An 18,727-nucleotide genomic window follows, 5' to 3' on the forward strand; every position below is an offset into this window, starting at 1 on the left:
TACATAGAGTGTGCAGCATGTTTTATTTGAAACAGAAATATTCCAAAAATAAGCACAGTTGATATACATTCTTTGAGCAGCCCATTTTTTAGGTTAGAGCTTTCCCCGAGATCTTTTTAGTGTCACTTTGTTCCTTCCATCCCATGTTCACCACCATCACCACCACCCTCTTCCCCTGGGTAGTTGTTGGGCCTTGGGACGGCCCTGTTGGAGAACGTGGACCCTAACCCAGAGAACTTTGTGTGCGCTGGAGTCATCCAGACCAAGGCCCAGCAGGTGGGCTGCCTACTCAGACTGGAGCCCAATGCCCAAGCTCAGGTAAGTCATATACATGGACATGCATGTGCACGTGCACACACACACACACACACACACACTCTTACACACACTCTTACACACTTGTTTGACCGAACACGAAGATTCCAATCCCTTTCTCTAAGCCACTTTTTGCTCGAGTGAAAGCACTACCCTGAGCCTAAATCTACTCTTGTAGCCAAGACTGCCTCACACAATTGTCACTACACTAGCTATAATCTTGAACACCCACAGAAATAATTGTTGACCCTTCAATCCAGCCTTCTCTTTTGTGTTAACATTGTAAACATACACACCTGCGCTCAGACACACGCGTCTGCACACACGTTCTCTGTTGTCTGCCGTCTGTGCTGGCGTGGGGCGCAAAACAGCTAAAGCCTCTGTGTTTCATTGCATCTCACTGATGTGTCTGTGTCTCTGTGTCTGCTGCTGCAACTCAAGCCTGGGGAGCAGGTAACACTCCTCTTTCTCTCTCTCTCTCTCTCTATCTCTCTCTCTCTATCTCTCTCTCTCTGTCTGTCTGTCTGTCTCATATCTGACTTTCTTGTTCCTGTCATCTTGCACTCTTGCTGCCTCTTTGAGCAGCGTAATGCTGTCTCTAGCTTTCTCCATTCCTTTCTTTCTTTCTATTTCTCTCGCTCCCCCTCCCTCAGTGCAGTGGTAGACTCCAGGCCATTGGGCGTGTTATTCGTGTTCAGAACCCCACTCTCAGTTGGACCAAGTCTTTAGCGACCATTAATCATGTGTCTGTAGAAGTATGCATGCATGCGGTGTGTGTGTGTGTGTGTGTGTGTGTGTGTGTGTTTTTCACTTGAGTATGTGTGTCATGTCTATGCATACAGTTAGTATGTGTGTATGCTGTACTCACCTGTACTTAGCACAGTGTGCTAACTATAATAGTCTACCTATAGTATGTGTATTAGTATATATTATAGTGTTACACATTGTGTAACTCTCTCTGTCTCTCTCTTTCTCTCTCTCTTTCATCCCTCAGATGTACCGCTTGACTCTGCGCAGCAGTAAGGACACCGTCTCCAAGCGTCTTTGTGAGCTGCTGTCGGAACAGTTCTAGAGTCTTCTCCTGGAATCCATGCCTAGACCATCACCTTCCTAGAGCCCTCACGCAGACCAGCGTTCTACTTTCCAGAACCCTGAACAAAGAAAGAAAACTTCAGAAGCATTCGTACATAAGGGAAAAAAAACACAGCCGGCATTCTGCGACGGCCATATAACTGTCCTAATTACAATTATTATGATTATTATTACTGTTATCATCAGCGCAACAGTTCTTGTTTTTATTGGTGTTTACCTGTGTGCGTGTGTGTCAGAGAGTGTGTTAGAGAGCATGTGTGCGTGCGTGTTTGTTTGCATGAGTGAGTGAGTGAGTGAGTGTGTGGTACAGAATTGTGGTGATTGTTGTGTTCTCCGTCCGGCCTAGTGACTGAAGTGTGCTCTGTGCTTGTGTTGGCAGCTGGTGCGCATTGTGCTGGGAGGGGCGAGCGGTCGGCGTACACGCGATCTAACATTTCAACTTCCGATAGCATTCCTGCGAAGTGTACGCATACACAAGACACTCACCCACACACGTCTCTTAAACATTCCTTGTAAGCCATGGATGGGAGGACGCACCAAAACCCCTTTGCTCGCTCACATGCACAAATCTGAGGAATTGTACAGATGAAGTAGAAATACACTAAGGGAGGCAGTTGCCTCTAGATGGGCCGGACATTTGCGCTTTACTGACCTAATCACCCCCCTCCAACCCTCCCAGCACATCCTCATACATTAGTATATATATATATATATATATATATATACATATACATACACACACACACACAGCTTTCTCATCAGCTCGCTCGGCATGTATCACTGCAAAGATTCCACATTTCCATTCCCATATTCCCCCGGCGCAGAAGAGCAGGCTTAGTGCACTTTAACAAGGCTCAGGCAGGGAAGTGATCATGCACGCTTCATTAGACCCTCTCGTGGGCTCGTCATTTATTGCATTTATTACACCCCCGTCATGACTTCAGAGATGAGAGATGCTTTGTGATTGGTTGTGACGTGTTTTTTTTTTTTTTTTTTCTTTCTTTTTTTTATTTTTATTGTATTTACCTGTCTATTTTGTCTCATCTCAGTGCTGATGTTAGTGATGTGTTAACTTGAAGTTTGTTGCCCCATTTCATTGTTTTGTACATTTCATGATTTCATGGTGGTCCAAATGTTCAGGTTGTGTCCAGGTCGCCAGCTCTCTTCTGTTAGAGGAGACGGCTGAGGGGACAGCAGGGCAGCGGGAGGGAGAGGAGGGCGTCCTCTGTCTGTACGTCTGTCTGTCTGCACATGAAGAGTGCAGCAGTGGATTCTTATGTAGACACACATGCACGCACACTACAAAGATCTGCGGTGATCTGTGGCGACCTCCGCTCTTGCACTCAAACACACACACACACACACACACACACAACACAACACAACACAACACAACACAACACAACAGAACAAACGGGACTAAAGCCAGATTGGGTGTTGAGTTGTGGTGAGGTTGTGACTGATGTTCCAGAGCGCCTGTTTGAGCACTTATCATGTGAACATGTTTAAATCAGCGAGTACTTCAATGCGCACACTATAGTCTAAGATAACACACTAGTCTTCAACACACACATACATCTTAGATGGCAGAAAAACAGAGAGAAAGATTAGGACCAAACCAGCTGCCAACAGTCAACCACAACGCCAGTGATCATCTTGCTTTGGTTCAGCATTAGGTGTGTATGTGTGGGATGAGTGTGACTGTACCATATTATAAGGAGAAAAAAAATCTAACGAAGTTTATGGGACACTGTCATATATGTTGAATAAGGAGTCACTATGCTTCCCTCGATGCAACTGTGCATTCACTGGGACTTTGTCATTGTAGTTGAATTTGAATCATTGTCATATTTGTGTGTGCGCGTGAGCGTGTCTGTGCAGTATCCGCTAGCTAATACAGCCCCAGTGTATCGGTGTTAAACCTGTCAGATACCTGTGTTAGATTCCAATTTACTCTGTACTGAAAAATGTGAAAGTAAAACTATGCCATATATTCAAACGGTTCTCCATGTTGTTTTATTGTATTGTGTCCTATAACTTTTGAAATATCCTAGTATTGTTTTTCAGCTTGGATTTTTACCACACACATCTAACTAGGTCAGTGCTTGCGTTTTGCAAAAAATGTTACTGCATTTTGTTTGCAAACAAGTCATCTGCATCCAGCCATAAAACTATTTTATGCAAACTATCAGTCAGCAATTCAAATATCATTTCCGCACCATTGAAAAATAAAACTATTGTTTTTAGGTTTCTAAACTACTTGTTATGGCATCTAATTTCAGTGAAATGTGTAGGCCTAGCAATGCCTGTCAAATATGAGCACATGCACGAGCCTTTGCGCCTATCCCCAGTTTACCTCGGAAACCGAAATTCAGCGTTTACGTCTCCCTGCCCTGCATCCACTGGTGGCAGTCAGGTACCGTAACTACACTGTCCTAAACCTCGGCATTGTTTGACACTGCAATGAAATTATAATGTAGGCCTATTGTGAATAATCTCGATTAAACGGGCCGGGTCCATTTCTTGAGTCAAGAACCGCTGTCAGCTGCTCATCCGAGGCAGATCAAGGTGTGAAATTACCCATGATGGAGACCGCCTGCAATTGTGTAATAGGCCTAAAGAAACACAAATGTAAAAAATGATGCAAGCTACCTCTGAAGACCGACATTACTGCATGCATTACAAGGTTAAATAAATATAGCACAATGAACGCAGAATTCTAAATAATTTATGGTGTTTACATTATAAAATAAATAAAGGGAAACTGCCGTTGCGCACATAGTAACGAGTTCCACAGCGGAAAGGACTGTAACTGCAGTGTTCGCCTGTTGGGGCGACGTCTCCCCCTCCCTTTCAGTGACAGAATGATTGCGCTCCATCCATCCTAGTCAAACTGCCGGGGTCCTTGGGCAAACTGATGATGTCGAACAAAAGGAGCGTGCCCGCGCGCGCGTCACTGGAGAGCGCTAAGCGCTCATTGGCTGAAAATGACATCACATACAAATGTACTATTATTGGCGTCTGGACTCGGCATTACCTCATCCTTTTCCTCCCTCTCTCAGGTATAGACATCCAACAACAAACAGCTATAACGTCGCAGATTGAGAACGGAGAGCAGTGGAACACATCTCCAACACAGACCGGTGTAATTTTCGCGCATTTAATAGGAAATACTGCAGAGTTACTCTTTAAACGGGATTACTGAGGAAGAAACACGACACTGCGATTCAGCATTTGCGGCGTGTAGCCTACTTTTCAGTGCATTGAACTTTTGAGCCACAAAGCATTTGATTTTGCATCTATTCCTTTTTTTCAACATATCGGATAAAGAAATCACTGGTGAGTCAATCCATAATAACACAGTATGAATTAAGTATAAGTATAAAATGCATGCAACATTGCCCTATTTCAGTGCATTCCTATGCGACTTAATTAAGAGTATTGGAGAATGCATCAACTTCATTCATGTTTGGTGTTATATTAATATTATGTTGACTGCAATTCAAAATACAAGCGTAAATTAGTCTAGAATAAATTAGGTTGTGAAGTCCATGCATCTGCGTCATCTCTTGTTTTGGCTCTATGAAGTCACTCCACATGCTCGGTTTTTTCTGCACAGAGTGCACCCCAGAAGAAAGGAGGATGGTTTTCCACAGAGAAAGAGAGAATGAGCGTCTGCCGCTCTCTTGCATCCTGCCGCATCTGTATCTGGGTGCAGAGACGGACGTCACGCAGGTAAACAACACTTAAACTATCTGCATTTTTGTCAAGTTTCTGCAGTCTTGTCTTGCATTTGTGTGGATGGGAGCGTTACGTCTTGCTTTGACCTATTACGTGCTCTCGAAGTGACATGAGCTCATCTGGGTCGCCCGGAGCTACTAACCTAGTTTTATTGTCCTAACAATGCCGTATCTGTTTTCTCACCGGTTGTAGGACAGTCTGTCTGCGCGGGGAATATCATACGTGCTGAGCGTCAGCCGCTGCTCCCCTCAGCCCACATTTCTTCCCAAGTCTCAGTACCTCCGGATTCCCATTGACGACTCCCTGCGGGACGACCTGCTGCCGTGGATTCCACAGGCGCTACGCTTCATTGGTAAGTACACAGTGCATCACTGTCTACATCAGCTTGCATTGGCAGAGTGTTTGCATGATGTGCATTCATTGTTTCTCACTCTCTTTCTGTGTCTTGTAGATGGGGCCATGTCTTTGGGATGCTCTGTGCTGGTGCACTGTGCAGCTGGTATTTCTCGTTCTCCAGCTCTTGCTGTGGCCTACATAATGTATCACCTGGGAATGGATCTGGATCATGCATACAGGTGCGACTTCACGGCCAGGCAGAGATCATTAACACATAATCATGCTAAATCTATATATCTAAACAGACCATGTGCTGATTATAACTAATAAACTTTCTCTCTACACTTACAGATTTGTCAAGGAGCGCCGACCCTCCATCTCCCCAAATTTTAACTTCCTGGGTCAGCTTCAGCTTTTCCAGGGTACTCTCACCCCCGCATGCACAAATCCACACCATACGCTTGAGCCGTCTGGTAGAGCTTTGGACCTACCACAACCATTCCCTACCACTGACCACACAGATTGTAGCTCCTCTGTATTGCTATCAACCAAACTCAATCCCAGTGCTCAGGACATGAAGCGTGGCAACAAGGAACACGGAGAAGGTTGTGTAAACACACACTGTGACCCCTCCAACAGCAAAGATGGCACGGCAGTACAGAGTGGAAACAAAGGACTGGCCCAGACAAAGTCTCCTGAGTTCACTCTGTCGCTCTCTGATAAGCTCAAAAGTCTCACTCTTTCACTCAAGCCCATAGAGGTGCAGGCACTGTCAGAAGCCCAGCGGAATCCCCAGAAGCCCATCACACTACAAATCCCATCAGACCCGGTGTCGGTCTCAGAGAAGCGCCAACGTCTCACTTTAGCCCTCACCCCTGTGAGTGTCTCCCTTCAGACACCACAGAGGCACACCACACAGAGCAGCAAGAGGGCCGACCTCCGTCAGGATGCAACTACCAGTTCACAACTCCTCCACATGGGGGAGTCCGGAGCACAGCACAGAGCTACAAAGTCACAGAGGAAAGCAGAAAAGGAAAAAGAGAGGCAGAGGAAAGCTTTAAGTTCTCAACACCCTAATGCACATCAAGGATCTTCGCGATCTCTCACAAGGAGAAAGGACAGGCAGAGCCAAGACGGAGCAGTGACAGCCCGGAAGGATGCAGAGGCAAAGCTAAGAGTGGTCAAAAGCCACCAGGGGGTGCCAGAGCGTAGCAAACCCAAGACAGAAAGCATCAAAGAGATTCCCTCCATGAATATTAATGGGTCTCTACAGAAGGTGCATACATCCACCGCTGTGGAGGCGGTTGAGGGGTTAAGTGGCGACACGCATCTCGTGTCTCCGCTAAGTCTCACTGTAAATAAGCTGTTAGATTGGGGAGAGAAGATGCTGCTCGGGGTGCTATTAGGCCCTCGCATCAAAGTCGGCCAGCCTGCCTTACCCTACAGGTGCTGAAAGAAAGGTGATGTGGCCAATAGTAGTCTGGACAGTTGGGAAAAATTAAAAATGAATGGATATAAAAAAGACGGTAAAGTCACAGGAATATCATGGGAAAGAGTGAGCGTTTTTTGTGTGAGGATTTTTGTTTGAATGACTGGACCCCATACTTTTCTCACTGGGAGAGCCGTTTTCAAATCGATAGTGAATAAGAATACTAAAGGAACTCAGGATGCCTGACCCCAGAGCAGGGCTCTTGCTTAGGCATTTGTTGAACAGACACCCTCATTGCATGTTTATCATTTATTCTAGATTTGACAGACATACACACTTTCCTGTTAAGGAATGGCCTGTCATCACATGTCTTTATTGTTGACTTGTTTGAAATGGACTGTAGGTGTATCCTATTCTTGAAATAAGTGATTTATAAGTGTCTGTACTTTTCAGAGACTTGCTTGAGTGTGTGGATTTATTATTTATGAAATGACAAATTTATTAAATTATTACTATTTATTAAATTGATATTTTGATGATGGTATTTTAGCACCACAGCTTGTACTGAAATCACAGTATTCATTAAAGCTGAACGTTTAGACTGCTGTCTGTCTTCATCTCTTTGTCACAGATTTAGATGTGATTTGTCGGGCACTAGTGTTTTTGTAAAGGTTTACTGCAGCAGAAGCATCATCACCATCAACACATATATGTACTACTATATATGTATACTGTACTTACACTGAAAAAGAGTCTGATCAGATTTATATTTTCATAATTCCTGAGACAAGCGTCTCAGAGCTCCTGGATAATACAACTTTCGGAGGAATTAAAGTGGCATTAGAGTAGACAGTTAATGCCTAGTCTATCATAATAGGTCCTTGATAATTCTTTTCTTTTCTAGCAAGAGGGCATTATGTTGCTTGTCTGAGGCTATAGTTCTGATAAAAACAAATAACAAATAATAAAAACATTTAGGTGTTTGGTGCCTCTTCAATCGAAACTGTAAAGATAGGTTATTTTAAACACGTTAAGTTTAATTAAATATCCTAGCCTATAGTCGATTGCTCAAAGTGGACTAGAAATTAAATTAAATTTTGACAAGCTTCCCAATGCATCAGAGGTTATCACGCATTCAACAGTTCGTTTGCAAACGCACATTATGGATGGAATATATGATGGGAATTATATGTAATGGATTTCTGTAAACTTTTTCCAAGCGAGGGGGCGAGTCAGCAACACTCACTATACGCCCATGATCATGAGTCACATCCGGCATAAGGCGAGTTCCCTGATGCTGAAATTCCATGTGGACCAGGACTGCATTTTGCCAAATACACGCCCTCCCCTTAACAGTCGTGCCTGTCAGGAATGAGGGACACTTGGTAGCCAAGTTATGCTGTAATTTCAGTCCAACAAAACTATTGAAAGTAGACTTCAGAAGTCCTCTTCGTTCCTAAGACTAGCCTAATAGGTGGGCTATAAGTTCTCGATGCTGCAGCAACAGATAGCTTAGGCTGCTATAACTGAACGGATTATTATTTTGCTATACTGGACAGACTATCTCAATTCTTAGTCTATGGATGCTGCAGGCGATAGCCTAGTGGTGGTCTCACATACAGGCAATCGCCAAATAAGGAAATGAGCGAGACTAATATTTGGTTTACTTACCGGGGCTTTAAATTGATTAGTATAGTTGTAACGACAATGTTTGAAATCTCTTACGATGTGTTGTCGGCCACAACCTATCTTCAGCCAATAATAACACAAGGGCAACACTATATTGATTTTGCTAAGCACTTCGCAGCCAACAGTCGCTGAATAAAACAACGGAACTCTCAGACACTCCCATTTGTACGTATGAGAAATGCGGCTGAGAAAAAAAACGCCCCGGGGTATGAAAAAAGTCGGAAGGAGCTAAAGAAACTCAAGAAATGACAAAGGAAGAAGTTGTTTGAACGCTCAAATTGTAGTCAAGTCATCCGTCAATCTGACATTAACTTCCCTCGATTATGTTGTTTTAACAGTTATTACCCGTGTTTACATCCGCTGAAAAAGAAACACACGTATTACTAGAGAGCTGGCTAATTACTCAGTTGTGTGAGCGCTAAAGCAGGAAAACTTAGCATCTCCGGACTGATTTACCGAAGGCGTCTGCGGAAGGAAGGTAATCCAAGTTTTTCCAACTCTCGGAATGCACCCATAGCAGACAATGAATTGGGCCTTTGCTGAGAAATAGTTTAATTCCACAGCTACAAGATTAGGCTACTTACTTAAACAGAGAGAATAATCTTTGTCGTCTGATGATCCCTGTTGAGGTATTGGCTAATTATCGAAGCTGATGGAATAGCATGAACCAACATTAACGATACAGGATGAAGACTGAAAACTTCGCAGCATGTAGCACAATTCAGTTACCAGGCAGTAAATTATATTATTAACGTAAGATATGTATTCATGGGGCTTGATCAGGATCTACTTCCTTAACTTCAAATAAACTTAACTAACCAAACCTTAATGCTTCGTAGATGAGGCCTGTCGCTCATGGGAATTGTCCCAAGTAGCCGACGCTATGCTAGATAATTTGAAGTTAGGTAGGCCTATGCATGATGTCGTGTCAACTTTCAGCTGTTCTACTGTGTTTTCTACGTTCCGGATTACAATATAAATCTCTTTTCCTTTTACGACGTTATTTTAGAGGGAAACCATGTCCTCTGAAGAGGAAAGATTCAAGTTGGTAGTCGTGGGCGGTGGCGGTGTGGGAAAAAGCGCACTGACCATTCAGTTCATCCAGGTGAGAGATTGCGGTCGGAGCTCAGTCCAGTTGGCCGACAGATTTCAGTGATTTTGACTCTCCGCCGTTGTGATTCTTATTTGTAACCATGGCTGACTTGTCTTAATCACCACGAAGGGTGTGGAGAGGTGTTGTCAACATGTCTTCGCTTGCCTAGGCCAAACATTTCTTTACACACATCTGTGTGGTGGGTTGAAACCTAATGATGTTTGTGTTTTTCGTTTCAGTCATATTTTGTATCAGACTATGACCCAACTATTGAAGACTCTTACACTAAAATCTGCACTGTTGACGGGACTGAGACGCGGCTGGACAGTAAGTGTTTGTATAACTCACAGAACTAATCAGTTACATTAGTTTGTCCAGATTCCAGAAACTGATGTTTAAATAAGTGTGGACTGTGAAAACTGATATCATAATGCAGAACAGTTCACTTGTAGAAACGGCTTTCAGTCAGACCAGTCATCCCAAAACAGGTTTTGAAACCTTTCAGACCTTTTCAGAAGAGTCTAAAGTGCTGTTGAAAAGTTGATTTTGGCTTTTGGGAACATGTGTTCAGTGTAGGCTAGATGTTCAGTATTTTTGATGATGAGATGCTTGATCACTCTACAGTGTGGTCACAGCCATCAAATTACATAAAATGTTTAAATTTCAAAGCTTTAATGTTTGATTTCATAGTTGTCTGCTCTCGGGGTCAGATGGGTCTATTCTGTGCATAGCTTACATTGTTGATTTCAAATTTAAAAAAGTAGCATTATTATATGTAACTCCTTCAGAAAGAACACTAACATTCAAACATAATTTGATAATTCAGTACTACGCAGTGTAAGAGTGTGTATTTATAGTGTGCAAGTATATAGTAGGCGTAATGGAAACCATGCCTAAGGATGGGATTCAGTATGAATGAATTTTATGCCCAAGAATCATGGTTTGGTTTAATATATTTTTATGCAAGAATCATGGAGGTTTAGTTTCATATTTGTCTGTTGTCTATGAACTATGCTGTGTCTAAGAATAATTTATCTAACATTTAAGCAACGCTTAGCATGATTATGTGCACTGTGTAGCTACTTTACTACAGTCAGTGTAACATTCAAACACAGCAAACTGATTCTTTGTTGTAACACTATGTATTGTGAGTAGTGTAGAAGTAGAGTGAGTAGTATGTATGTGTAGATTGGTCCCGGCAGACATGAATGTGTCTTTGAAAGAATATATCCATGGAAAGATGTGCTTGATAAACGTATGCTTTGCATTGACACAATGTAATAATGTATTGTAATGTAATGTATACAGCTTTATTACTAGTATTTAAAGATAGTTTTTTGAAAAAAAGATTTAGACAATAAACCAAAATGTGAGTACAAAACTGAAAAAATAGGCCCAATTCTGAACAGATACAGTAACTAGGCCATGTTAAATAACTGCCTCTTGTTAGCTGATCTGTCATGATGATGTTTTTGCTGGGATGAGATCTCATCTGATGAATATTGTGTGTGGTTTTACACATTTCCAACTTTTGCTTGGCACAGAATTCTTGAGTATTTCTGATGAGTGGATTTCTAGATATGGTAGTAGTGTATTCCACCACCTCCCTGAATCATACCCGATTATTCCACAGGTCAGTGAGATGTGTTAGTGTGACGGAGGAAAGAGGTCATTAGGTGTGACGTGTAGTGTATGGGAAGTAGGTCTGTGTGTAGCCAGACAGCGCAGTTTGTGTGTGTGTTAGAGACTTGTGTGGTTTCGTTTCTGTTGTGTGTGGCTGTATGTTAGGCTGTCCTCATGTTTCCTGTCTGTGTGTGTGTTTATGTGTGCTCTCTTAAATGCCTTTTCTCTTCTCTGGTCAGTTCTAGACACAGCTGGTCAGGAGGAGTTTGGTGCTATGAGGGAGCAGTACATGCGCTCAGGAGAGGGATTCTTACTAGTGTTTGCCCTGAATGATCGGGGCAGGTAAGTCTATTTGTGTGTGTGTGCATGTAAGAGAGGCAGACAGAACATGCACATGCGCGTGCATGTGTGTGTTTTTCGCATGTCTATAATGGGAACTGAAAATCAGGTTTTGAGAGTCTATGTATGTGTCTTGTGGCAAGCGCACACAGCTACAGTATGCTGTATTTCCTCAACTGTGGTAATATAAATATGATACGGTCTACATGCATTTTGTAACTGCCCAGGTGGGTCGGCGGATGTATTGTTGTGGTTAGTCTGTTGAATATGAAGCTGTCTGCTCTGATTAGTACTTATAAAAGAGTTGAACAGTATTAAATTTGGTGGAAGTCATTGTCTCGCACATTCATTGACATGCATTGTATAATATTGCATTGTATTTTAAGATGGTTAGGAATTGAAGATGTTGACTGATGAGCATATCGTTTTGCTATATTTATGAGATTCATTCCATAATGGAACCTCTTTAATTCCTTGATCATGTTTTGTTCCTGTAAGCCTTTTGCTGTTGCAGTGAAACTGGCTAAAGACAAATTTGCTCCATAAATCATTTCGTTCCAAGCCCTCAGATAAAAATCTATTCACGAATGTTTTGGAAGATTGTTTACAGCCTTGTAATATTGATGTGCACCAACTCCACCGACACTTCTGTACAGCTCTTTGAGCAGTATGCTGCAATTATGAATGTCAATTCCCTGTATCTAGTAATGTTAGATTATGGAAGCAATTACAGTCCTAAAAGCAGGAGAAAAAGAGTATGCGTATTACTTCAATACATTGCTGCACATGTACCTCACATTTAGTTATGTTGCAGTTTCAAAACCTCCCTCCTCTGTCTGGATTTTGCTCTTATTTCTATCAGTTACAACGAGATCCAGAAGTTCCACACCCAGATTCTGCGAGTGAAAGATCGTGATGACTTCCCCATGGTTTTAGTTGGTAACAAGTCAGACCTTGACCAGCACAGAGTGGTAATTATGCATACATATGTCATAGCTACATATCAGCTAATAATCTGCATACATATGTAAGTGTCAAATGGAATTTAGACATGAATAGACATTTTAATGACTGAGCCATGGTAAACAGCAGATTTAAATTGAATTGATTCAATTCATTATAACAGAATTGCAACTAAACCTATGCTTAATGGTATGCTGTCCATGTCCATGGTGTAAGTATCATTCCATAAATGATCATTCTTCAGCATCGTTTATACTTTGGTCTGCTTGTGGATCTGTGCAGATATCCAGAGAGGAGGCACAGGCTTTTGCCCGGGAAAATCGGATCTACTACATGGAGTCCTCCGCTAAGAACCGTTACAATGTGGATGAGGCTTTCTTGGAGGTTGTGAGGGCAATCAGGTGGGTGAACTTGAACCCAGAATTGTGCATGAGGCACTTTTGTAAGGCAAGTCTTTCTCTTACAGTATGGAGCCTTTCTACCTACATATTTATCTTTCTCTATCTCTCTTACTTGCTTTCTCAGGAAGTTCCAGGAGACAGAAAGTCCACCTCTTCCTGCCAACCATTCAGGCAAACAGAAGAGCAGTGGATGCCCATGCAGTATCCTCTAATTGTTTTGTATGCCAGGCCAAGCCAGTGCGTTGGGCTTGAAGGGTTTCTTTAAAGAGGCTGATGTGGTGAAGCATGATCTTTTTTTATTTCATTCGCACTTTTTTCAACAACAACAAAAAAGAAATGTATTTCAAACTGTTTTATTGTTCTAATGTTTTTACGTGGGTATATCATTTCATTATGCAGCCATCTGACATTAAAGGGAAAGTGATTGTTTAAACAAACTGAAACAAACCAAGGAAAATTAACTTGAAGAGTCCAGAGGTTTTTTTTAGTTGAGAGAAAAAATACATTTCTTCCACAGTGGGGTGCTGTTTTCCCTTACTGTACAAGTCATCAGGTTTAGATGAGGGACCGAAGATGAGCTTAACCTGGGTGAACTGATTGGTTTAGTGGTGTGTTACGGTGACTAGAATCATAATTAAACATATCTAAGAAGTCTGGTTTAGCACCTCATTTGTAGTGAGCTATATTTGGAGGTGTTGTAGAAACACTGTCTAAAGCCATGTGTCACAGTTTAAAAATGATTCATAAGTGCCTTGTTTTAGTTCCATCACATTTCAGGAACTCTTGGGCCCCATGGTAACATAGTGAGACATACGGTGGCTGGCTGTGAGTCTGTGTGGAACTTGTAACAACCTGAGAAGCATTTACATGTTTTTTTTAGGTTGCTACAGGTCTGTGTGTTATTTAAGTAATTTTTGGAGTAGTGACGTCTGCTACATCTTTAAACTTACAAAAAAGCAGTTATAAAGAAGTAGGGTAACGCTAAGAAGCTTGGATTCCTTTTATTTTTTATCATATCTTTTGTGTGTATATGTTTTGGGGCTTGGGGTGGGAGAGGGAGGGGAAGTACTATGTGGATGAGCTGTTGGCTGTGTGTCTAGGTACTTGTGACTGCATACGTGGAGCTACATTTTGTTTTATATCTTTTGATGCACCGCCTTGTAACAATGATTTTAATATGTAGAGCACACAAAGGTTAAACAACCAAATGAAATGTACTACATTAATGGATAGTCACTGTCTATGCTTTGAGAAGAGACGTCTATGTGTGATGGGCAGAACGTTTGCCCCTGTAAATAAACCATTGCTTTCTCTGGCCACCAGGAGGAACCTTGCACTCACGTAGCAAGGACTCCAAAGATCCAATACGGTTTAACATATATTAAAGTTAATCAACAATGAAATCAAGTAATCAAGATAGAATATCTCTACCGTAGAAGCAGAAACTCATTTGAAAAAGAAAACAAATAAATTAAAATCCATCTGCGTCCATACACATTCTTCTGTTGTCAAGTTTTGAATGTCTTAACTGAAGGTTGTGTTTGACAGTTCAATGTCTCACAGCTTTTCTCTGGTTAAATGTATTGTAGCAGAATACAACGTTTTATTTGTCTGATGAACTACAGTTACTTACACCTGACCTCCTACCTTTTGCTGCAAGACTGTATGTGCACCCTGTATGCAACAATTTTGTATTGACACAATGTACTGAAATCAACCAAAGACTTTTATACCAAATTAAAGTATTATTTACTTAAACGAGTAGTTATTACCGCTTGCCCTTTTTTAATTGGTACCATTAATTCAATATTTTGTTGTCAAAATAAACAGACAAATGAAACCACATGCACATAGACTGATTGAAAGTGTACACACTGAGATAAATGAAGGTTAAGTCAAAGTGATTCTGCTTAATGCTCAATCTTAGAGGAAATATAAAGTTATTACATTATATGCTAACCTTGTACAGAGTACAAGGCTAGATTTGAGCCCTATCCATCTATTCATGATGTTTATTGTTTGGACCAACATTTGATGCTGAGGTTGAATCTGATAAGCTGTAAACGCTAGCCTAGAGTTAGCACATTTGAGTGTGCCAAGTGTAGAGTAGGTGCATCTGTAGCTTATATCGTTTCAAGATTCCTTTAGAAAAGGCCTGATATATTTTATGTCGAGAAAAACTTAGTAGGCCTACATGTGTGGTATGAGTTTTGAAATCATTTTGTGTATTGTTGATCCATTATAGATTAATATCATAATAGGCTTGTTCTGCTTTGTTTGGTTAGAAGCCAGCCTGTCCAACAAACTCCAGGAAACTCCTAATGACACTCAACAGGTATGCTGTCAAACCGGTATGGCGCGTCATGTCGGTGTTTTCATCGATGGGGAAACTGCTGGCAAAAGCTAAAATACGACAAGTTGCCGAAATATCTTCGTAATATAGGCTATCCGATGTAATTTAACGCTCTGTTCACCTCAATACAAACGCGAAGAAAAGGATAAGGTGCCCTGGTGTAGGCTACAGTGATAAAGGAAAGATATCTGGGTTTAAGACTAACTTTAAGGTAAGCACCCTTTCTTTTGTCTTCCGATCACCTGGCCGTGTTCCAGGTAGCCTAATAAATATGTCCCACTTCACGGTAGTAAGCTTTCACGTTTCAGGCTCATCATAAACTTAACAAACATTATTTTCAATTTATTTAGATTTGTAGAAACTTTAACTTCGTTTAAATAGCTATAGGCCTACGCCCACTTTATGACAGTCGAATAATTTGTTGTCGTGAAATGGGGTAGGCCTACACATTTTGGATCATCCGAGCTAATCAAATCATCTAACTGAAAAGAGACCATTTCTGTGTGTGAGGGGGAATCGGTTAAAACCGCCTACCTTGGCCATCTAAGGGTGTGTCGGTCTGTTGTAGACTAATAGGCACATTTGCTTTGCGTTTCGGAAAACGATTTCATGCTATCAGACGTCCAAACAGCCAGTTGTTGGTTTGTTAATAATCCGCCAAGGAATTTCATGTTTTTTCTTGTGTGGAAGGCTTGCGGTATGAGGAGGCTCGTGACGACGTGTGTCTGGATGTTGCTGCTGCACCTGTCCTGGGGGAGGGTCATCATTAAGGATCAAAATGGTAAACCTTGACCTTGGTTCCTGACTATTCAAAAATATGCCCCTCTGAATCCCTCTCTTCAACTTTCCATTTTTTTAGTTTCAGTAATTGACAATGATAACTGGTGCTAGATCATTCTAACAGATGATCCCTATAACCATTTTAAATATATCTTTACATTCTCCTGTGTTATTATCCAGTGTTCCAGCCAGAGCAATCAGCAAGCCTTTTCTTATCACGCTCTCTTCTCTACAACTCCTGGGATTTTGAGATGGTGGTACAAGGCAACATTGAGAGAGAATGTATGGAGGAGTTGTGCTCCTATGAGGAGGCCCGGGAAGCATTTGAAGATGACACACAAGCGGTACGTGTGTTTTCAATGGTTGGGAGCACATACTGTACAGGCTGGCAGAGGCCAAAAGAGTACATGCATAATAGACTGTTTTTAATTATGTGACACTGTACACCTTTACTTTTATCTTATAACTGGCTTTGTTGAATAAACAAACTATCAGCCCTAAACCTTTTTCCCTATTTTAACAGACAGTATTTTGGGACACCTATGTCAACAGTCAAGGTACAAACACAGTCAATAATTTATCTGAACATTTTTAACCATTTCTGATTGATGTTGGCTTTGTATGAATAAAACAATGTGACTGACCTAAAGAGTCAAATGATCCTCTTCAGGGTCCGTTGTCAGGGTGGACGTACCAGGTCTGGTAGCTGGCCTCGTAGCCTTGTTACTGGTGGCTACCATTGCTACTGTGCTTGGCTGCTATTTCTATAAGAACCGAGGCAAGAGTGTGAGCAGAAGTGGCAAGTAAGAGCAAACGTGAATTTCTATGTAACTTATGGTTAGGGTCTGTAAACACAGTTTATGGCCACATATGGTGATGCTCTTAAAGAATGAGCATAGTGTACTGCAAGTGTGTGATTTCCTGTGTAATTTGTATGCAAGGGCATAGGATAAAACTGTAGGCGTATACAATTGTCACTTTTAATTGATTAATCCAATTTAGCACATTGTGTAGTGTATTCATTTTACTTGTGTATTTGTATGACACAACTGCAGATCTGTAAATGTTAGTGTGTGTGTGTGTGTGTGTTTGGTAGTGCACCTGTACAGCTCTCAGATTCACGTCCTCCTGAGTCCATCCCACTATCAGGGAACCCTGTTCCAGGGCTGCCCTCCTACTCAGATGCCCTCAACCGCAGCGGGCAGTATGATGCACCCCCTCCACCATACTCGGGGTATGTCAGCCAGAGTGATGTTATTTAGAATGTTCTCTGAGTGGTTGAGTATAAGCTTAAGATATACATGCTTTTGTTCTCTGTCACTTGTCTGTGTACATGTGTTTGCTCTCAAAGCCCTGTAAGCACAGCAGCCTGCATATTGTAGGCCTAGGCCTATGCAATCAAGTTCATGGTTTGTGTAATTTCTTTGTCTGAAGGGGAGCACCGTCAGAGGCTCCAGGGTCTGAGGTGGGGGACTGAAATCTGGACACAGGACTTCAGAAACCAGGAGGAAAGAGGGGATTTTATGGGCTTCTCTTGTGTTGGTCAATTATTATAATAATATAAAATACTGGCAAAAATCTATATTTTTTAAGGGATAATAGGCTTTCATAGTTTTTAACAGTTAGAATGTGGTGGAGAAAGATGTGTTCTGTACGCATTTCATGTAGAATATTCAACTTTTTTAATAAAAATGTTTTTACAACGTTTTTGCATAGACCTAACTAATTTCTAGGTTATTTAATAGTAAAATAGATATACTATGTTGTAACACCTACTCATATGCAGTTGTTTCTTGTTATTTGTAACCATTCAATTCCATTCGTCTCTTGTATGTGCGGCTGAGGGTCATTCACTCTCGGTCTGGCTCAATGGATTTCATGCGTTGCCGTGTGGTGCGTGGGTTCCTAGACAATACTCTAGCCTGGGCGCGCTCCGCGGGAGAACGAGAGGGGGGCGTGCGGGCGCGCGAGACGAAAAGATTGTCAGTCGGCTGGACAGCCAGTCAGTCATTCAGCGAGCCAGTAGGCCTATACTGTTGCCTTGTCCGAGAATCGTACAAAAAATGCAACATACCTTTACTACAGATATTTTAATTCGTGAAAAACCATACATTTGATTGCGAGGTAGGCTAAATCAATTCTGGTATTTACGCTGTAGAATCATGTGTCTATTTACCCAGATTCACTTTCCGAACGACTGAGGTGTGTTTTGAATGCATACAATTTCAAATAACGACATTTGAAAGCAATTTTGTACAAGAAGGCACAGGCTACTGCCAAGTAGCACAACATCATGGTGCCAGTGCTAATAATATAATATTACGAGACTACGCTATTAGAAGACAGAAAGAAGCACCAGCGCTTATGGCGCTAATAGACTGCAATGGCAGGAGAGTCCACTATGCCTACACTCTAGCATCAGCCGTTCCGCTGTCTGATGAGAAGGACAATAGGCACTGAAATATATACTGGGGCAAGAGAGGGGAGGGAAGACGGGAACCGGATTTTTGTGGTAGTGGTGGTGGTTGGTGTGACACCCCCCCCCCCCCCCCAATCCCCCCTCCTCCTCACTC

The 18,727-nt window shown here is 41.9% G+C and overlaps 4 protein-coding genes across 11 annotated transcripts in view; all 4 read left to right on the forward strand.

The window, feature by feature from the left end:
• The window catches only part of ap2a1 (adaptor related protein complex 2 subunit alpha 1), a 28,006-nt gene extending 24,600 nt beyond the window's left edge, over positions 1-3,406 (forward strand). For 3 of the 6 annotated variants that reach the window (XM_042085165.1, XM_042085167.1, XM_042085169.1), the window contains 3 exons: positions 184-318; positions 757-768; positions 1,310-3,406. In XM_042085165.1, coding sequence (XP_041941099.1) covers positions 184-318; positions 757-768; positions 1,310-1,387 — 225 coding nt within the window. In that variant the 3' untranslated portion in view covers positions 1,388-3,406. The remainder of the gene's footprint in view (positions 1-183; positions 319-756; positions 769-1,309) is intronic. The other 3 variants (XM_042085166.1, XM_042085168.1, XM_042085170.1) reach the window with 1 other exon arrangement.
• Positions 3,407-4,451: 1,045 nt separating this feature from the next.
• si:ch211-195b15.8 (dual specificity protein phosphatase 16) lies at positions 4,452-7,493 on the forward strand. The gene is made up of 5 exons (XM_042087650.1): positions 4,452-4,746; positions 5,027-5,142; positions 5,341-5,500; positions 5,600-5,723; positions 5,836-7,493. The coding sequence occupies exons 2-5, from the start codon at positions 5,050-5,052 to the stop codon at positions 6,935-6,937; spliced, it is 1,479 nt and encodes a 492-aa protein (XP_041943584.1). The 5' UTR covers positions 4,452-4,746; positions 5,027-5,049; the 3' UTR covers positions 6,938-7,493.
• A 1,186-nt stretch (positions 7,494-8,679) lies between these two features.
• On the forward strand, positions 8,680-14,780 carry rras (RAS related). Its single transcript, XM_042087056.1, has 7 exons — positions 8,680-9,080; positions 9,612-9,707; positions 9,935-10,022; positions 11,558-11,660; positions 12,520-12,628; positions 12,903-13,021; positions 13,146-14,780. Exons 2-7 carry the CDS (start codon positions 9,621-9,623, stop codon positions 13,231-13,233), a joined length of 594 nt encoding a protein of 197 aa, XP_041942990.1. The 5' UTR covers positions 8,680-9,080; positions 9,612-9,620; the 3' UTR covers positions 13,234-14,780.
• Positions 14,781-15,362: 582 nt separating this feature from the next.
• Positions 15,363-17,861, forward strand: prrg2 (proline rich Gla (G-carboxyglutamic acid) 2). 3 transcript variants are annotated; one of them, XM_042086153.1, is made up of 7 exons: positions 15,363-15,585; positions 16,037-16,155; positions 16,335-16,498; positions 16,678-16,711; positions 16,825-16,957; positions 17,251-17,388; positions 17,589-17,861. In XM_042086153.1, exons 2-7 carry the CDS (start codon positions 16,044-16,046, stop codon positions 17,629-17,631), a joined length of 624 nt encoding a protein of 207 aa, XP_041942087.1. In that variant the 5' UTR covers positions 15,363-15,585; positions 16,037-16,043; the 3' UTR covers positions 17,632-17,861. The 3 variants fall into 3 exon arrangements, with proteins under 3 accessions (XP_041942087.1, XP_041942088.1, XP_041942086.1); XM_042086154.1 differs by having other exon boundaries at positions 16,065-16,155; XM_042086152.1 differs by lacking the exon at positions 15,363-15,585 and having other exon boundaries at positions 15,839-16,155.
• Positions 17,862-18,727: the final 866 nt, after the last annotated feature.

The sequence above is a fragment of the Alosa sapidissima genome, chromosome 3, assembly GCF_018492685.1.
Source record: "Alosa sapidissima isolate fAloSap1 chromosome 3, fAloSap1.pri, whole genome shotgun sequence".
NCBI lineage: Eukaryota > Metazoa > Chordata > Actinopteri > Clupeiformes > Clupeidae > Alosa > Alosa sapidissima.